At 39.4% G+C, this 20000-nt stretch overlaps 2 protein-coding genes across 2 annotated transcripts in view; one reads left to right on the forward strand and one right to left on the reverse strand.

Annotated features, from left to right (window-relative positions):
- Positions 1–7502, forward strand: part of LOC135610174 (zeta-carotene desaturase, chloroplastic/chromoplastic-like) — a 26281-nt gene extending 18779 nt beyond the window's left edge. The window contains exons 12-15 of the mRNA XM_065104340.1: positions 4905–4977; positions 5480–5644; positions 6722–6935; positions 7113–7502. Of these exons, the coding sequence (XP_064960412.1) occupies positions 4905–4977; positions 5480–5644; positions 6722–6889 (406 nt within the window). The 3' untranslated portion in view covers positions 6890–6935; positions 7113–7502. The remainder of the gene's footprint in view (positions 1–4904; positions 4978–5479; positions 5645–6721; positions 6936–7112) is intronic.
- Positions 7503–7934: 432 nt separating this feature from the next.
- LOC135610173 (uncharacterized) overlaps positions 7935–20000 on the reverse strand; it is a 14104-nt gene continuing 2038 nt past the window's right edge. Inside the window, exons 2-3 of the mRNA XM_065104339.1 lie at positions 10158–10226; positions 7935–8813 (exon numbers count right to left, since the gene is read on the reverse strand). Coding sequence (XP_064960411.1) covers positions 8223–8813; positions 10158–10226 — 660 coding nt within the window. The 3' untranslated portion in view covers positions 7935–8222. The remainder of the gene's footprint in view (positions 8814–10157; positions 10227–20000) is intronic.

A 20000-nucleotide genomic window follows, 5' to 3' on the forward strand; every position in this document is an offset into this window, starting at 1 on the left:
CCTCAGTCCATTCACCACTCTCAAGTTGTGTAGACGAGACCAACGACTGCCCGTCATCACCGCCATCATCTATCGAGGCACTGCTGTCCGTGTTGCTGTCATGTCTCTGGACCGAGCGAGAAAGAGAATGTGATTGTGAAGGTGTCTCGTCGCCCGACTCGATTCTTTCCAATGATGCAACTGATGCTACTGCCTTCCCCTTTGCCTTTGCACGTTGGGCGGACGAGTGTGACCGTTGGGTATCGGTAGTTCCTCGAGCAGTTTGACTCATACCATGTTGTAATCGAGGGGGATTTTCCACCTGTTGGGGTTGTGCTTCTTCTTCTTCTATTGCCTCGGTGATAAAACGCGAAGGACGTTGAGGATCTCCCGCCTCATCAAGTAGAGGATCCTCTTGGTTCTCTGCTGCTTCAACCCAATCTAACATTGGCTCTGAATCTTCGTTGTAGAATTGAAGGTCAATGGGATCAATATCTGGTTCTTCTGGCTCCTTATCCAACTCAGCACATCGCAATTTTAGCCGCATGTTATAATGGACATATACTAGTTTCTCTAACCGTCTGTAGGAGAGTCTGTTGCGGACCTTCGTATGAATCAATGCAAACGTTGACCAATTACGTTCGCAACCACTAGATGTTGTTGTCTGTGAAAGTATACGAACGGCAACCTTCCTTAAATGTGGTGCATCGCCTCCAAATTGTAGCCACCACTCGACTGCAAAAAGATATAAATAAGATTTTATTAGCATAACAAATAATCAACATTAAATATAATTGATAATCAATATGCATAACTTTTCCTCACCAGGATCCATAGTGTAACGGCACGATACAGCTACAACGTCGGAGAATGAACCAATTGTTTCTCGAAATAATCGACCCTCCATAAGAGCATCGGTTGCCTCGGTAGTGTTTGGCAAGAGCCGATATATAACATTTCGTAGTGTCGTTAGGAAATTATTTTGTGTTCCGAGAGCATATCGATATTGAATTGCTGGGTTTAGATAATACGCTGCAAAACATAATTTTGTTAGTATGATTTTTTATTATCTAAATAATAATAAATTAAATTTTTCTGAATATGAATTTACCTGCATTATGGATATCTTGATCCATATGAACATCGGTCCGACGATCAATGATTCGTACGTATTGGTCGGCCTTAAAATCATCTTTGAATGCTTTCCTGACCTCCTCTCTTGCTGAAATCAACATATATTTAAGATACGGCATTTGTGGACGCTTGTCCATATCGACCTTACGGAGGACAATATAAAGTGGTTCCACACCTTTTATGATTTCTGCTATAGTATCCCAAAATCTAGAGGAAAGAATGGCCTTTTCTATCTTCTTTCCATCACTCAATTTTGAATATCTGGATTCAGACCACTCTTGTGAGCTAGCCATTGCCTTCAAGCCTTGCCTTTTTTGCTGTAATGACTTTAATGCAATAAAATTGGTAGCAAACCGAGTAATTCCAGGTCGAAGTACTTCACCATTTACATACTTTTGCATTAATGCGTGGACCCAATGATGATTATATATAAATTTTGTAATTGATTGTGCTCGAGCTACACATTTTTTGACCGCATCCAACTCACCAATATCCTTCAACATTAGATCTATGCAATGAGCTGCACATGGAGTCCAAAACAAAGTTTTTCTTTTTTCCATCAATTGCAAACCGGCCTTTTTGAAATTCGCTCCATTGTCGGTTATTATTTGTACAACATACTGTGGTCCAATCTCCTCTACCATAGTGTCCATCAAGCTCTCAATGTAGTTTGCATCTTGGATCTTTTCAGAAGCATTAACGGACTTATGAAACACCACTCTTCTATTGCAATAAACAAGAAAGTTGATGATACTCATTCTTGTTGGTCCTGTCCAACTGTCACATATCAATGTCACCCCATATTCTTCCCATTGCCTCTTGAAGGATTTGATCCAATCCTTTATTTCTGCCACCTCCTCATCTAAGTACACGCCGTGAATCTCCTTTGGTGTTGGAGGTTGGATCCCCGTGCCAGACTTTTGAATAGAGGAGATCATGCTCTGATAATATGGACCTTTGGCTGTGTTGGCTGGAATCCTATGAAAGTTAAACCATTTTGAGATTGCCTTCCCAATATCCCGTTTTTTTTCTTTTGTGTATGCATCGTCAATCCGTGTCTGTTTCGCTGTTTGTGGGGGATAGGCTTGTGGATCAATATCAACAATATCTGGTGCGGACCTCCTGCCAAGACCTCTCATAAAACCACGGAGTCCACCATGTCTCATGCTACTAGTTCGGCCTAGCTGAGAAGGAGCAGTTGGTTGCCTCATGCTGGTTGACCTTTGGATTCCACTACTAGTGCCATGCTCAAATTGTGAGTCAGGTCGTCGATGCCTCATTGCTTCATCGAACGTATACTGATGCTCCAATGATGCACGAATCCCAGCTGTGAGATCCGGGTCGACTTCATCGCCGCAACCCTCATACTGATCATAAACCGGTTCCTGTGTAGCCCTATGATATTCTTCCTCAACTCTTGTCTTCTTTTTTAATGTATCTTCCTTTGTTTGTTTAAGCTTGCTTTGAAATAATTTACGGATCTCCGTTGGAACTTTCTTGCATTTTGCAACATCAGGATACCCATCAGCCAAATGCATTTTCACTCGAGTTATTCCTCCACCTTTGCCAATGTAGTCACAATAAATACATTGCCAATGATGACGGTTTCCATCTAGCTTTCGGGCATGAACCCATGCATCATCATGTGGCTGTTCCTTTGGTGTCATGATCCTATCAAATTTAAATCAAATAAACTATAAAGTATAAACATATAAAATTGATCAAATATCGATCATAAATCACTAATCACAACATTAAGTAATTTTATTAAAACATAACTAATTATATTTTATTATCATAAATATGTTACATGCATAAAATAAGTATTAACATCATTAGATACACTAATATAGTTAATTTTTCACTAATTACTTCTCTTTCACCACTATAAACATGACAAACACCCTAATAGATATTAAAGATATTAGATTCACATAAAATCAAATAAATTTCGATTAAATCATCGTTAAAATGACTAATTACAGTATTAAATAACTTTAATAAATTATAATTAAACTTATTTTACCATCATATATATGTTAAATACATAAAAGAAACATTAAATATGTAATTTTAATCCAATATGATTCAAATTATGATAATTATCATTTATCTACACTAATTATACAATTAATATAGTTAATTTTTCACTAATTATTTCTCTTTCATCACTATAAACATGACAAATACCTTAATAGGTATTAAAGACATTAAATTGATATAAAATCAAATAAATTTCGATTTAATCATCATTAAAATAACTAATCGCAGCATTAAATAATTTTAATAAAATTTAATTAAACTTATTTTACTATGATAAATATTATTCAATATTTACTATGCATGAAAAACACTAACCATAATCTTAAATATCTTAATTACTCTCTAATTAAAGAAAACGAATACATACCTCTTGATTAGAAAGTTCTTCCTCTTAATCTTCCCAAATTAGCCTCAATTGAATTCACAAATCGTTATTTTATAGAGTTTAGGAGAGAAAAGAAAAGTTTGAGAGAGAGTTTAAGAGAGTATAATGAAATAGGGGAGAGAAGATTGGTTTAAATAGGAGGAGAAAGGGCTCCAACGGTCAATTTGACCGTTGGAGCACTGTAGCACTGCTACAGTGTGGTAACGGTCGGTTTCGACCGTTACCGAGTGGTACCGGTCGATTTCGACCGTTACCGAGTAGTACCGGGCGGTAACGGTCGAAATCGACCGTTACCGAATGGTACCGGGCGGTAACGGTCGAAATCGACCGTTACCGAATGGTACCGGGCGGTAACGGTCGAAATTTCGACCGTTACCGCCCGATATTACCCGTAACGGTCGATACGGGATATTTTTTGCGTGTACCGCCCGGTAGGGGGCGGTCCGCATACCGGTCGCCTCTCGGACCGGTACGTACCGCCCGTACCGGGCGGTACGATTCGGTAAGTAAAACCTTGTGCATATGTATGTATGTGTGTGTATATATATATATATGCATATGTATGTATGTGTGTGTATATGTATATATATATGTATGTATGTGTGTGTGTGTGTGTGTTTATAATATATACAAAACTCATTGCATTTGCCAATATATCTAATTGAGCCTCAACAACTGTTATCAGCATTATAAATCTCAAATGTGCAAAAATAGAGAAAACACTTGACATATTCTAGTCAATTACATACAGGTTTCATACCCTTGTTTTACGTAGTTCAGGTTTTTTATCTTTTTCCAACATATGTTTGCTTCTGCAGTTTGAAGTAATTAATACTATGTGATTTACTGTTGCTTATGTATGCTGTTGCAATCAAAGTCTGATATGCTTGTGTTTGATGTCTGAGGCTTTTCTTCCCCAATGTTGAATATAATCCTTTGTATGGCTGGTCCATCCATCAAGAAGAATTGAGAATCAAATATCTCAAGCTCTTGAATTGTTTTTTGTTATTTGTAAATCAAGTTGGCAGTTCGATGCCTAAAATGTTTTTTATTTTAGTTGTTCTGAGATACATGCTATAGGTCAATCACATCTTAATCCCCACTATGCAGCATAATGCCCTTCTCATTTACATGGATTGGATTGTGATGCAGGCAAAATCATCTGTTTCTTTTTTGTGTGGTGGTGCTAATTTTTCCTTTATTTTCTCTTTTAGCATTTTAAAAGTGAAGTTCATGCAAATGTGATCTTGATAAGGCTAACGACAAACTTTACCGTTCGGTTGCAAATGATAATATTAAGAGGAGGATTCTGTATGATTAAAATTCTCTTTTCTAAGTTCTAATATTTCTCCTTTTTCTCAAGGGTTGTACTCACACCTGGTGACCCATACATGCCATTGCCTAATGATGCAATCATAGAAAGAGTCCAGAAGCAGGTTGGCAGCTAACTTCAAATTTATAAAGTAATTAGGCTTAGATTAACTTCTTTAATCTTTATCAATCTATTGCAAGGTGCAGCAACACTGATTTTATTACTGTATCTCAGGCTTAAAAGACTGATTTGATATATTGTTTTGCTCAGCTTAATTAGACTGAGATACTTATAATGTTTCCCTTTAGGATAACCTTTTTTTGTCAGTGGATTCCCATACAGACATGAATATATTGGCCTTGCTAGATTTTAGTATATCTAGATGATACGAGGCCTCTTTTTTGTTCTTTTGTCTTGTTGTTCCTGGTCAATTTGTGGCTAAATTTTTCCAATTAGTGAACTGCGTTAGTAGTTCTACATGCATATCTTTCGCCTTTTTCAACTTTTGAGTGTTTGATTAGAATTCTTTGTTCACTTTGCTATATCTCAAGTGAAGCTACACATATTTTTAGTTTTTTGCACAACTATTTTCTAATAGTCTTAGATGATTGATGATTTCTTGTCAGGTCTTGAATTTGTTCCCCTCCTCTCAAGGTTTAAAAGTTCTTTGGTCTTCCGTCGTTAAAATTGGGCAATCCTTGTATCGAGAGGCACCTGGAAATGACCCATTCAGGCCTGATCAAAGGACACCGGTGAAAAATTTTTTCCTTGCTGGATCCTACACTAAGCAGGTAAATGTTCCAGTAGTTTTGATTATTAGATGATTCTTTTACTGTTATTTTTATTTTACCCATTTAGTAAGAGATATTTGCTGCTTAATGTTGTAATGTCCTGTTGATTGTGTAGTTTTTATGCTGTTTCAAATGTCTCTGTCCTTTGAAAAATTGAAATTTATTTTCTGTTGCTTGTCATGCCAAGGAGGTTGAGGTACTGATTGAAACAGGAGTCAGAATTAATTTTGATAGACTGTTTTTTTGTCAAAAATGAAGTAGAGATTGGGTCAAAATTAGCTTCTACAGACCAAACCACATGGCTTTGTTACAAATTATTGTTGGTTGAGTCATGTCTGTTGTGAGATTCCAGTTAGTATAATTCAAAAGATGAAATTCATGTTATAAGAGTATGATGCTTTACTTTTATGCCCTTTTCATACGATTATATTGTGTATGAATTTTGCAATGGCTGTTCTCGTGGAGGATGAATGTACATTGCTGTAATGACAGACCTAATTTGATCATTACTGTTGGCACCTAGTAGCAGAAAATTGTACAACGTTGAGAAAAATCTATCACTTCTGATTTCTGAAACAACTAAATCCATTGAGTGATTCTTTCTCTGATACTGAATGCACACCACACTATAAATCTCTTAGTAAGTTTTAATAAGTTCCGACACTCTTGGCTGTTTAACACTGAATCTCACAGTTTCCTGTCTGAGAATTAGCTTGTTAAGATCATTTGGGATCGTCAGCTTGGTGCTTTTGTAGCATTAAGTTGTTCCAATTGATGTCGGTGTTTTTCAATAGAACCAAAGTCGGTCGCAAGAAAATGCTTTCACTTTAGCTTGCAGGTTAATAATCAAATTATATTGCTATATCTTCTGTTAAACTACATCAAAACTTATTGGACCGTATCATTAATTTCTGAGCAAGTTGGTTTAGAGGATGCTTTCCAAATATGCTAGAAAAATCATCCAATATATTTTACTATCATTACAAACGGCTGCCTACGCGAGTTTTCTGGATGAATACTTTCATACAAGGATGCATCCTACATTGACAAAACATGGGTCTGCTGCTATTTCTACAGGATTACATTGATAGTATGGAAGGGGCAACTCTTTCTGGTAGACAAGCAGCGGCGTACATCTGTAGTGCCGGGGAAGAATTAGCAGAGCTAAGAAAGAAGCTTGCTTTGATCGACTCAGAAAGGATCAAGAAAGACTCCACCACAGCCGAAGAATTAAGCCTGGTTTGATGTCAGATAAGTTGTGGTGCACCATCATTCAGTTCCATTGTTGTGGGTTAGATTCTACCTCTCTCTGGCAAGCTTCATGTTTGATCTTTGTATATGATATGTAGCAACCAAATTACACTTGCATACCGGCATACGGGATAAATTCAGGCAAATAGCAATTGCATTTAGAAATTACACTTTGGTATTTCGAATGATCCATCCTAAATGTAGTATTGCTTTTCAGGTCGAGTTATGACCTCTTGGCCTTCTTATGTTTGTTTGCTCTGATATATGCAACTGGAGGTAGCAAAAAGGCCAAATGAGTACATGATGAATTTTATTACAGTGGAATTGGTGGTAGCTAAAAGCAAAAAGGCCAAATGAGTAGTACATGATGGATTTTATTACGGTGGAATTGGTGGGTAGCTAAATTGGTAATAAAGTATGCGTTATATAGTTAAATGTGGATCAAAAGTTTTTGTTAATTTGGCGTTATGAATATGTGAACAGTTGATTGATCGAACAATCCCTTCTACAATGCATTCATGCATTGTGAAAAAGATGAGAGGGCAGGTTCTCTCTGTTGTTAATGAACGCGAGGAATCCTAAATGATCATATCTTCTTTCTGGTTTACTTCATTCTCTTATATCATAATCGCTATCATTCTCGCCTTTTGGTGAAGTTGACAAGCCTATTGATTTAGGTTGGCTGCCTATCCCATACTGTTTAACAAGCAAAGGCAGAACAACACTCCTAATTTACTATCTTGTAAACTTTAATGGGAAATAAAGGTATGTCTTTTGGCATGCTAACCGTCACCACAAGGTTCTTGATCTGTCCAAAATCCCATGGCATGCATGACCACCACATCATGTCTGGTCCAAATGATTGGAGTTCTCGTGGAAGGAGGCCATGGCATATGCGGAGCTGACAAAGCCAAAGATATCTTATCAACCAAACCACCTTCCTATGAGGGGTATCTCCTGCGTGCACACTCAAAGAGAATATATGATTCTTTAACAAAAACAAACAAATCCAGGAAAAACTTCTATACTGCAGCGGATCTAATCAAGAAATCACAATACTTAAAACTGATTCCTCCTCCAACATGATAAAGAGGACATGACCCTTCAATTGTGGTGAAGGACGGCGCCCTTACAAGATTGAAATCCAAAGCATCATTCATTTACCCCCTTTTTTTCCCCCTTACAAGGTCATATATTCTACAATCCCAAGCTTATATTTACAAGTAGCACGATGATTATCCATCCGGAGAACATATCGGAAGAATATATAAAGAGCATAATGACCAACGGAGACAGATGGAGTCAGGTCAACCCAATGGGAGCCGCCTCATTTTAGGTCAACCTGAAGCTTAATGGACATGTAAAGCAAGGCAAGCACTGCCCCTTGGGGAACGGGAGCCAATCTTGCAAGGTTTGCCCCTATCCACATTGCTACCACTACCACTGCAACAAGGTTGCTGTTGTTCTTGCCGCAGAGCCAACTAGTGAAGTGGATTAATATTGATAGCAGAATACCCCCACGACCTCCCATGAACCAAGCAATCACATAGCCCATCTTATATCCAGCATCCAACTGCTTGTCCAGCAATGCAATCAAACTACAAATCGTAAGTGATGCTCGGTATCCGATTATCTTCATCAAGAAAAGGGTGAAGAAGGTGAAGTTTAGCACTTCGCCGAAGGGACCTCTCTCATATTGGGAAGATTTTTGATATGGCTCCCGATGATCATACCATGAATATGCCTTGTTCTGCCTTTCGTAACGCATACGCTGTTTCAATTCTGCCCATCTGTACATCCTTCTGCTTTCATCATGTCCAGAATTCTGGGTCGGGTTTCTCCTCCATGATCTCCCTGTAGCCCTAGGAAAACTCAGTGTCATGTCATATCGGGCCCTTGAGACTTCATCCGACAGCACCTAACATAAGAACAAGAATTTAAGATGTTTAATAACGTTTAGGGAAAAATATTCACTTGCAATAAAATTTTATAAAATGTAGAAAGCAAATTTGTAGCTGACATGCTATACCCTTCATCTAGGTCGCCACACGATAATCAACAGAATCCATAAAAAGCCAAAATCTATAAGAATGTAATGGAAGTCTCAAGACTAAGAACATGTTGACCATCCAAATTATGAAGGAATTGATTGACAAATTTAATTTTAACAACGATGGAAATAAGTACAGAATATTTAAATTGTGACAATAATCATCATCAGAAAATTTAATCCTGTCAGTGGCCAATCCAAATCAAATTTAATAAATCTACAAAATAGTATTCATCAAGTTTCAAGAAAATAAATCCTCAAGGATAGGTATCAGTTCAACGGTTCCGATCAATCTACATCAACTAATTCAACACAAACTAATTATCAAAACTGAAATTAGAACTGGAAAGGAGTCTCAAATCAAAACAGCCCAATCCAAATTCGTTTAGGTTGTCACATCATCAAAACTTATGAAGTCACTGCAAAAGCACTTTATAAGCCGAAATTTTCATTGCTAGTAGTATCGCACGGTCCTAGATCAAACTGAATCACAGTACACACTAGACTAGTTTTGGAAGAAGAAATTGCCTTAGAACCTAACTGCATGATTAGTGGAGTAGCCATGAACATATATGTGCCAGCTGCCAGGAATCCCTAATTATGTGAACGAAATTTGTATGTGGAAGAAGAAGCCTTTGGACTAACTAGTATCAATCAAATTACAATACTTGGAACGAGTTTTCCAGGAACGTGTTGGGGAAGATAATGTTCATCAAGGAAAAACATTATATTAATACCAAAAAAATAAATAGTTATTAGTGACAGAAAAGATCAAAGCAAAAATTTCTGTTCACTTGAGGAAAAACTATTAAGCTACAATACTAGCTGATTTTGATAGTCCAGCAAGGTCATCATGCTTATAATTCAAGGTGATGTTCAGAACTTAGATATTTTGTTAAGGCATCCCATGCTACTAAAGGACGTTAAACAAGAGGATAAGATGCATATAAACCCAGAATATTCATGCAATGGATATTTAACAACACCAGAAGAAGTACCAAGAATCTTGTGAGTTATAATGTGTCAAAATGAGAGAAAAAAAAAATCCAAAACAGGTAGCAACAATTAGCACAAACGACTACAGCCAAAAAATATGAACTTTGAAATTATATAAGACTGGAGAAACAAAGTAAAGCTGTTGGTCAGGAATCACACCACCCAACCCAACATGCATGCACCGTAGCAGATAGATGTTGAAGTGCAGATGATCACCTCATATGCATTGTGGATGCTCTTAAACACCTCATCAGCTTGCAAAGCCTTGCTAACATCAGGATGATACTGCAAAAACAAAAAAAGATCAAAATGTCAATGATAGGCTCATTTTCCAGTGACAATAGAACCATAGCAAGTTTCAAAAAGTGCTAACTGAAGTTAAAAAGAATCACAAGCCACAAAGGTCCTACAAATAATCACAATGTCTAATTTTCTACATGATGCATTTGATGTGATTTGAGAATCCTCAGAAATTGGGGATTTTATTGTGGACAAGAGAGTTGGGAGTGAGACAAAATTGAGGTTTGAGAGAACCTGCATGTACAAGTTATGGTTGTCTCTGCCTTATCTGGAATAAAGTGTTTTCTCATTAACCAAAATAAGTGAATCTTCAGCAAATAAAAACTGTTCTGAATTATTTTTGGTGTTATGATAAATTTGACCACTGAATATTGCCACCCTCGATTAGTCCTGTCCATGCATGGTGCAATTTACACTGCTGGTACCAACCTACTTTCGAAGCCAACTAGTTGAATAATTGTTAAACCTTAAACAGTTGAATTCTAGTGTCACAAAGTATTTGGCCTGATTTAAGGAACTTCGACTTAGGTGTGAAATAGAAGAGAACCAAATCATCACTGTCCAAAGATGTTAATAGGTTGAGGTTTGACATCCAACGGGAAGTCTCCCTTAGTTTTTCCGACACCATGGAGGAAGCAACTCAACAAGCCCTTAAGATTGAGAAGTATCCCCAACTCTATCCAACTTGTCAAGCGTCTTCTTAGTCTCTCGACAATAGAACTATTTCTCAATCCACCCTAAGTAGTGGCTCTATCAAGCTAAAAAACCTCACTACTAGCAACAATCCTGTCCCAACCATGAATCGTTCAACTCGTTTAATCATTGATTCTCAAACTAGTTCATCTTCAATCCATTGTAACTATTGTCATAATAAGCGTCACATTACCTCTCGTTGTCCTCAATGTACCCTTACCTTAAAACAAGAACCAAATGATCAAATCAAGGAAGTAGACCAAGCAGTTGAACCTGAAGCCTACTCAGGTGATGAAAATGAACTAGAAATTGAAGATGCCCAAGTAAATGTTGTCCGCATTATTCTCTCTATTGCTAGTGATTCCAACAAATGGAATAAGACAAATATCTTCCAGACTTTTATCCAATGCGGGGAGAGAACTTGCAAATTGGTTATAGATGAGGGTAGCACAATGAACGTAGTCTCAAAGGTAGAGTCACATCCTACCCCATTTAAAGTAGCCTAGGTTAATAAAACTACTCTACTCGTGACCAAGAGATGCCTAGTACCAATCAAAATGGGTGATTACCAGGATGAGATTTACTATGACTTCCTACCAATAGACGTTGCCCACATTCTTTTAGGTTGATCTTGGTTGTTCGACCTTGATATTACCAATTATGAAAGAGAAAACACCTATGCCTTTTAATACAAAGACAAAAGCATCATCTCGCAACCTATAAAACCATTAGAAAAGGATAAATCAAGAACTCCCAAATCTCTTCAACAAGCCTCAACCACCAAGGGACTCCACTTACTGGATCTTAAATCTTTTGAAATAGAGAGCCTAGATAACAAATTTTGTGTGGCCATCATTACTAAAGAAATTTCTAACCCTTGCACTATTCTTGACCTAACTCCTGAGATTAAATCCTTATTAGATGAATTTTCTGATATCATACCCTCGAAATTATCTAGTGAGCTACCACCTTTACGAGAAATCCAATATGCTATTGACCTTGTCCTAGGATTGCAACTCCCTAATATCTTATATTATAGATTAAATCCTAAGGAGAGTCGAGTTAAATAAGCAAGTTAAAGAACTTTCGGCTAAAGGCTTTGTCCGACACAGCCTTAATCCTTACATCGTCCCTACCTTGTTAACCCCTAAGAAAGTGAATCTTGGAGGATGTGTGTCGATAGCCAAGTGATCAACAAAATAACAATCAAATATCGCTACCTGATTCCTTGACCCGAGGATGTGCTAGACCTTCTTGCTGGATCTAGTTGGTTTTCAAAGCTTGACCTAAGAAGCGGATACCACCACATTCATATTAGACTTGGTGACGAATGGAAAACAACACTCAAAACTCAAGATGGCCTATACAAATGGCTAGTCATACCCTTTGATCTATCCAATGCCCCAAGCACTTTCATGCACTTCATGAACTAAGCTTTACAACCTTACATAAGCAAATTTGTTGTAGTTTACTTTAACAACATCTTGATCTTTAGTAAGACCAAAGAAAATAATTTAGAACATCTTCGATAGGTTCTTACTACCCTTCAAGTTGCTAAGCTTTCTGTTAATCTGAAAAAGTGTTCGTTCATGCAAACCCATGACCTATTCCTAGGCTTCATCATTTCTATCCAAGGTGTTGTCACTGATCCAGAAAAGATCCGTGTCATTTTAGAATGGCCTAAGCCTAGAAGAACCCTTTCTGAGGTTCGAAGTTTCCATGGATTAATTTCTTTCTATAGGAGATTGATTAAAGGATTTAATTCTATCATAGCACCTATCACTGATTGCCTAAAGAAAGATGAGTTTTCTTGGATCTTAATCGCTACCAAAACCTTTGCTGACATCAAAACGAGAATGACCACCGCTTTTGTTCTTAGGAACATTGACTTTCGTAAACCCTTCAAGGTCACTTTTGATGTCTTTGGTATAAGCATAGGTGAAATTATAAGTTAAGAGAGTCAACCTATTGCCTTTTTTTTAGTGAGAAACTCAATGATGCAAAATAACATTATTCTACCCACGATAAAGAATTTGATACAATTGTGCAATGTCTTAGGAATTAGCGATATTAACTTCTACTGCAAGAGTTTGTCTTGTTGTTTGACCTCCAAGCCTTAGGTACTTAAATGCCTAAAAGAAGTTAAATGCACGACATGCCAAGTGGGTTGAGTTTCTCAACAAATACTCTTTTGGCACTCAAAACAAAGCTATTGATGCCCTTAATCGAATTTCTACAATCCTATCTACCATGAGTGTCAAGGTTATAGGATTCGAATGATTAAAATAAGAGAATGTCCAGACTTTAGTCACATATATCAAGAAGTCCAAGATTGAAACCTCCGTAAACATAGGGACTTCATTCATAGGGTTGATTACTTTTTTCAATCTACTAGATTGTGTGTTCCTCGATCCTCCTTTCGAGACTTCCTTATTTGGTAAATGCATAGTGGATTAGCAAGTCACCTAGGCCGAGTCAAAACCATTACATTAGTTGAGGATAAATTGTATTAGCCGTCCTTAAAGCAAGATGTTGCTCAAGTTGTATCGCAGTGTTGCACTAGTCAAATTGTCAATACTCACAAACACTACTGGTCTATACACCCCATTGCTCATTCCACATTTACCACGGCAAGATGTGAGTTTAGATTTTGTCCTTCGACTTCCCAAAACCCATGGCCATGGCTCTATTCTAGTTATTGTTGATCGATTTTCAAGAATAGTTCACTTTATCCCATCTAACAAGACCAACGACGCCTCACACAATACTAAATTGTTCTTTCGAGAAGTGGTTGAATTACATGGCTTGCCCTCAACCATGGTGTCCGATAAGGACGTGAAATTTGTTAGCTACTATTGAAAAACTTTGTGAAAACTATTTGGTACAACATTGAAGTTCTCTTTAGCCCTTCACCCCTAGATAGATGATCAAACTAAGGCTGTTAATCGTTCTTTTGAAAATCTTCTTAGATATTTAGTTGAGGAGAAACTAGGAAATTGAGACTTAATTTTACCCATGATAGAGTTTGCATACAATAACTCAGTCAATCGCTTGATCGGATAAAGCCCATTTGAAGTTATCCTCCGCTATACTCCTCGCACACCCATTGACCTTACACCCATTCCACTTGACTATTGTTCTTCAGAACCAACCCACTTCTTCGCTCAATATATTCATGATTTACATGATGAGATTCGATGTAGAATTACTCAAGTAATGAAAGTTACAAACTTGTTGCTAATGCACATCGTAGAAGTCAAGAGTTTCGAGTTGGCGATTATGTTCTGGTTTGCGTTCGCCTTGAGAGATTCCCTAAAAATTCATTCAAGAAGTTGTATGCCCGAGCCATTGATTCTTTCCCCATTATCCAAAAAATGAAATCTAATGCATATATGCTCAATTTGCCTTCTGACTTAAATATTAATCAAGTTTTCAATGTGGTGGATTAACTCCATATCATGGTACTTTTGAGACTCCATCTCTGTTTAGCAGTGTTCCTATAGGTGATAATCCTCCCAAAGCACCAATTCTCTTATAACACAATGATGACATAGAGGCTATTCTTGATTATTGTCTTGTTACGTCTGCTACTAGCAACACTCGACACTTTCTTGTCAAGTGACGTGATTGTCCAACTTCCGATGCCACTTAGATTACTTTAGAGAAATTTGGTGATCATGCACCAGACTTGGATCACTACCTCGCAGATCACTCTTCGGAGTCGAGTTCTTTTCCACAAGGGAAGAATAATGAAGAATCATCTAGCTTTACAAAGGATTTCAGAAAAGTTTATTGTAGGCAAAGAAATCAACAAAAAGTTTAGTTGGCCTAGAAATTCTAAGAGTCGTGTTGAAAATTAGAAAGTCTTTTGGTCTTTCTAGGGACTCCTTTTGTATTAAATGCACTTTATACTAAGTGTACTCATTTACTTTTTAGGTATTGTAGAAGTCACATTTTGGATTTCTAAAAGGTATACTAATTCCCTAGGAGATTACTCTTGGGAATCATTGCTTCATTGATTACACCAGTGATTTCAATAGGCGCTCGGGCGAGGCGAGGCCCGAGCGCCTCGCTTCATGTCCAGGCGCCTCACTTCAAAGAGGCATCGCCTAGGCGCTCGCCCGAGCCAAGGCGTCGAGCGCTTCAGGCGAGTGCCTGGGTTAAACCAGGTGATCGAACCAGATTTTTAGGTCTAGTTGGTCTCCGGTGCCTTAGTTGGTTCAATCGAACCAACTAAATCACTGATATCATGCTCCCTTTCATGATTTTCCCGACTTCCCCAACTCTAACACTCGCGATTTTACCATCGAGATTTCTTCTCCTCTATTGCTGCTCGCTGCTGACACTGTCGCTGCTCGCCGCTATAGTCGCTACTCGCCGCTGCCACAATCGTTGCTCGCCGACTGCTCGCCGTTGCCACAATCACTGCTCGTCGCTGCTCACCGTTGTTGTTGTCGCTCGCAGCTCCCGCTCCCACTCCCGCTGTCGCTCGCTACCGCTGTCGTTGCCTCAGCAGCCTCGGTCTTCTCACACTCTTCTCATTATACTGTTGACAGTATATTAACAGTATAGTGCTAATTGTATACTAATAATAGTATTTTTATTTATTAGATTACTAATATATTATTTTGATTTTAATACTATTAATTTTTATTTATTTAATAGTATATTTTTTATTTAAAAAATAAAAAAAATATTATTATGATTTATTTATTTATTATGATTTTGTACCTAATTTTCTTAATTTAATAGCATATTTTTTATTTAAATAATTATATTTATTAATTATATTATATTTTTTTATATTTTAGTACCTCGTTTCGCTCGGGCGAGCGCTTGGGCGAGCGCCTAGCGCCACAGGCGTTTTTGGACCTTATTGCCTTTTGACGCCTAGCGCTCCTAAACCCCTATAAAAAGTGGAGCTTGTTAACGGACGACTTACTTCAGATTTGAATAAAAAACATTGCATCTTTTCTAGTCTCCTACTCTCACTTTTCTCTTTCTTTCTCTTCTCCTTTCTTTCTCTCTACTTCCCTACTCTGTTCTACATCAGATATGTTAGCACAAGGATATGGGTTTAACCTTTTCCTTAGTTGTTGCTAGCAATTTCTGCTTCCCATGCTCATTTGGTTTGATATCATGTTAATGGTATTTATGTTGGAAATTCTCTCTTAGCTGTTAAAACTGGTTTGTAAAATATCATACTTTAAGGGGACTTTTAAGAGGGTTACAATATTTCTAGGTCAAGCAGTCAGTAAGGTGCTGTTATGTGCTAGTTTTACTTTATACAATGTCTAGTCTGTCTTAGTCTGTAGTGGTTGTTCTGCATTCCTGTATACCACCCTGTATAGAACCAAGCTGCTAAGTACAGAAACATGCAGGTCCCATGAGACAGCTTGAGAGGCACCAAGCTATACACATTCAGAATGATGGACCAAAATTTTGCTCGAATAGGTCTGACTGAGTATTTTATCAGTCTGAGGAGGAATCAGTATTGGGACCAAGCATAGCCAGAAATACCAGTCCATATAAGGCGTTTTGCACAATATGATTACAAACAAGAGTACTGCCCAATTTTGACCTGTATGTCTAGGTTTATCAGGTGGTTAGCCTCTTGACTAGATCCAACCCACCCCTCCCACTCCCCCCCAATAGAAGACTCTTCCCCCTTTTCTTCATTTTAAACCCTTGTTCTCGCTCTCAAACTTCTTCTTTCTCATATTAACAAAATCAAGCTTCAACCTCAAGATATATAGGATGTTTTCTCCAAAGGTAAATTCCCCTAATTTCTTTTTTTGCTTAGTTTTACTTTTGGAAGCCCTGGCTGATGCTTTGTTTTGTGCTTTTCCATGATTTTGCTCATGATCTCATGGTTAGATCCATGTTTAATTTTCTACGTCTACATAACATATTTGTTTAAATCCTTGCATACTGACTACTAAACAAACTGTGTGAATACGTTACCATGTATGCTACGACTAAAATACATTTCTTAACTTAATAATCTAGTGTACACTCTCTAACATAACAACAATAGTAGTGATAGGGAATATAAAATCAGTTGGCCTCCATTTGCCACGTCAATGCCATATTAGGCCAACACCCTCTTGTCTACAAAGATCGAAGCCAAAAAGGCAGCTCGGGTCAGTTACCGAGTTGCCAAGCTACCTTCTCGGTGGAATATTCACAGAATATTCGTAGAAGACTAGAAGGCAGTTCAGGTCGGTTATGAACCGACTCCCTTGTGGAATACTCGTAGAAATATTCCTAGAAGACTAGAAGGCAGTTCGGGTTGATTCTAAACTAGCTCTCTTGTGGAATATTCGTAGGAATATTCCCATAAGACCAGAAGGTAGTTCGGGTCAGTTACGAACCGACTTCCCTACGAAATATTCTAAGAATATTTCAAGAAGATCAAAAGATAGTTCGGGACGATTATGAACTGCCTTCTCTACAGGATCTTCACAAGATATTCTCCCCTCTTGAGATTAGTATAAAAATACACCCTTAACTCCATATTACGGAGGGGTAAAAAAAGAAGAGAGTATGTGAAACTAAGTACTAACTTAAGCGTCGGAGGAACTGGCTCGGGAAACCCCTCCCGACCTTGATCTTCGTATAGGAACGAGGCTAGAGAAACCTCACTCTACCCCGAATGGCTCCTTGTATACGGATTAGGGCCACGTCGTACTATCACAGACATCAACCACATTTTTTCCTAACATTTTGGTGCTAGAGGGAGGGCCCGATATCGCAAGGGCATTCGCGGGCCAACCCTATCTGTGAACATCTGGGTGAGGCACTACCTCCAACTCACAATACTTTCATTCAGACAGGATAGCAACCACACTTCCCCCACATAGATACATCCACCGCGCTGCAAGTACCACTACAGTACTGGTGTTCGCTTAACGACCCTAGACCTTCATCTCCATGAGTCTCGACTGACCATCTTCTCATTTCTATTGAGGCATTCTTGAATTTCACCCAACAGATGCAAGCACTAGCTGACATAATACAGGCGGTCGCCTCGCTCCTACCTCGGTCAGACCAGCAAATGACACCACTATCACAGCCACCGACAACAGTTCCTCAACCACCAATGTCGGTGTCCGTTGGGATCCTTCTGCCCGACGAACTGCCAGCCCCTCTCGAGCATCCACGACCTATCGAACTACCAGTTGAGAGAGCTCCCTGCTCTCCAACCATAGAATTCGATAGGCTACCCCGCCACCGCTCTCTTCCGCTTGAGTCTGAGACTCACTCGATTGACTCAACGACTAACTCCTTGAAGATCCGACTCTACGAGAGTCACCCACCCTGTGGAGGAAGAGGCCGGGACCCCTTCCATCCTTAAGACTATCGGAAGACAACGTATGAACTTCGATCGACTGATGGTCAGTAGACTGGGAGGAACTCGTACGAGAAGGTAGAGACATTCCAACCTGAGTTGCGAGACCAGGCATTGGATAACCGAAGGATGGGCTTACTTCTTTTGGAACCGAAGCCAAGAAGAAGGCTCCCGAGGTTAGGGCTCGAACCATGGAATGAGGCCCACCAAACCAAACAAATGAGGTTTATAAATGCAGGATGACTCCTCTCCTCTCGGGATTCATACAAATGTCCCTTCGGGATCACATCAAAGGGACATTGCTCTGCTAGTGAGATGTCGAAATAGGAAAAAATGTCCTATTGACTACTGGGATGCGGGAGAATCTCGGAAAATCCCCCTTTGCCGTCGGGGCACTAACCAAGGAGGATATGATGGAATCCCCCTCTCTCCTCCAGCATTAAAAGGGCAATCGAGGAGTCTCCCTCGAGATGCATGCCCTCTCTCTCTCCCTCTCTTTTCCCCTATAATTTTGTAAAACACCAATCGAGGAGGATATGAAAAGATACTCTTGATGCCATCTATGGAATCTAGCCCATGACTACGTGGCCCCAATTAAGGCAAGTTGACCTTCCACACCCCCACGAAGTCACCTTCCACGACCAAGATAGAGCACGTTCTCAGGATTATTTCGATAAGGCGCATGAGTCGGGGCAAACCCAACCCGCAAAAGAAGAAATTCACTACGGTGGAAAAATGTGCCAGGAAGACACCTAAGGCGCGTGAGTTGAGCAAACCCGACCCACATAAGAAGAAATCCGCTACGACTAAAAAATAAGCTAGGAAGGCGCCTAAGGCGCGTGAGTCGGGCAAGCCCAACACGTGTAAGAAGAAATCCGCTATAGCAAAAAAACGGACCAAGAAGGTGCATGTTGTTACCCAAGTACCGTCGACCATGAGTCGGCACGACTTGGTCTTGTCCCAAAGGTGCGCGGTCACCTAAGGAACCCTCGTGGCAACCCCAAGGGTTGGTTGATGCAACACCGAGGTGTCTGAGGTGGCTCCGATGTGGTTTCCGAGGATATAAGGTGGTTACGAGGTGGCTTCTGAGGGTCCATGGTGGTCTCGAGGTTGGGCCGAGGTGGATTTCAATCTCCTCGATGGGATCCTGCACAGAGGTCAACGTCAGGGGAGTTTCCTGACCTGACCCTCCAATGCTTAAGTTAGCTCTTTTGGGGTTGTGTAGAATGTGAAGGGTTTTGGAGAGAGGTCTGACCCCTAGGCATGCGTCGAGGGTCGGCTTTTATACCTGGACGGTCCATGGAACCATCTGTAACCATCGTAGCACCCTCCCTTTGGCATTTTATCCACAGAGGCGATAGGCCCAAACGGCCTCTTGCAGGCTATTGTCCACGTAGGCCAACTGAGGGGGAACAAGCCTCAGTGGCCATCCGAGGACCACTATCCACGGAGGCCAATAGGATCGGCCTGAATAGCCTCACGAGGACTATTGTCCACGAGGGCCAATAGGCTGTTATTGCCCTGATGTCGCTGCTGAGTGGGGGAGTGATTTGGCCCTCATCCTCCACATCGACATCTTGGTGGCGGCCGACTAGCGGGCTAGTCTTGTTGTCAAAATATCCCCTATCAACGTTTAAGGGGCGTGAGTCGGGCAAACCTGACCCGTGTAAGAAGAAACCTGCTATGACAGAAAAACAAGACAAGAAGGCGCCCAA

The sequence above is a fragment of the Musa acuminata genome, chromosome BXJ2-4 (genome assembly GCF_036884655.1).
Source record: "Musa acuminata AAA Group cultivar baxijiao chromosome BXJ2-4, Cavendish_Baxijiao_AAA, whole genome shotgun sequence".
NCBI lineage: Eukaryota > Viridiplantae > Streptophyta > Magnoliopsida > Zingiberales > Musaceae > Musa > Musa acuminata.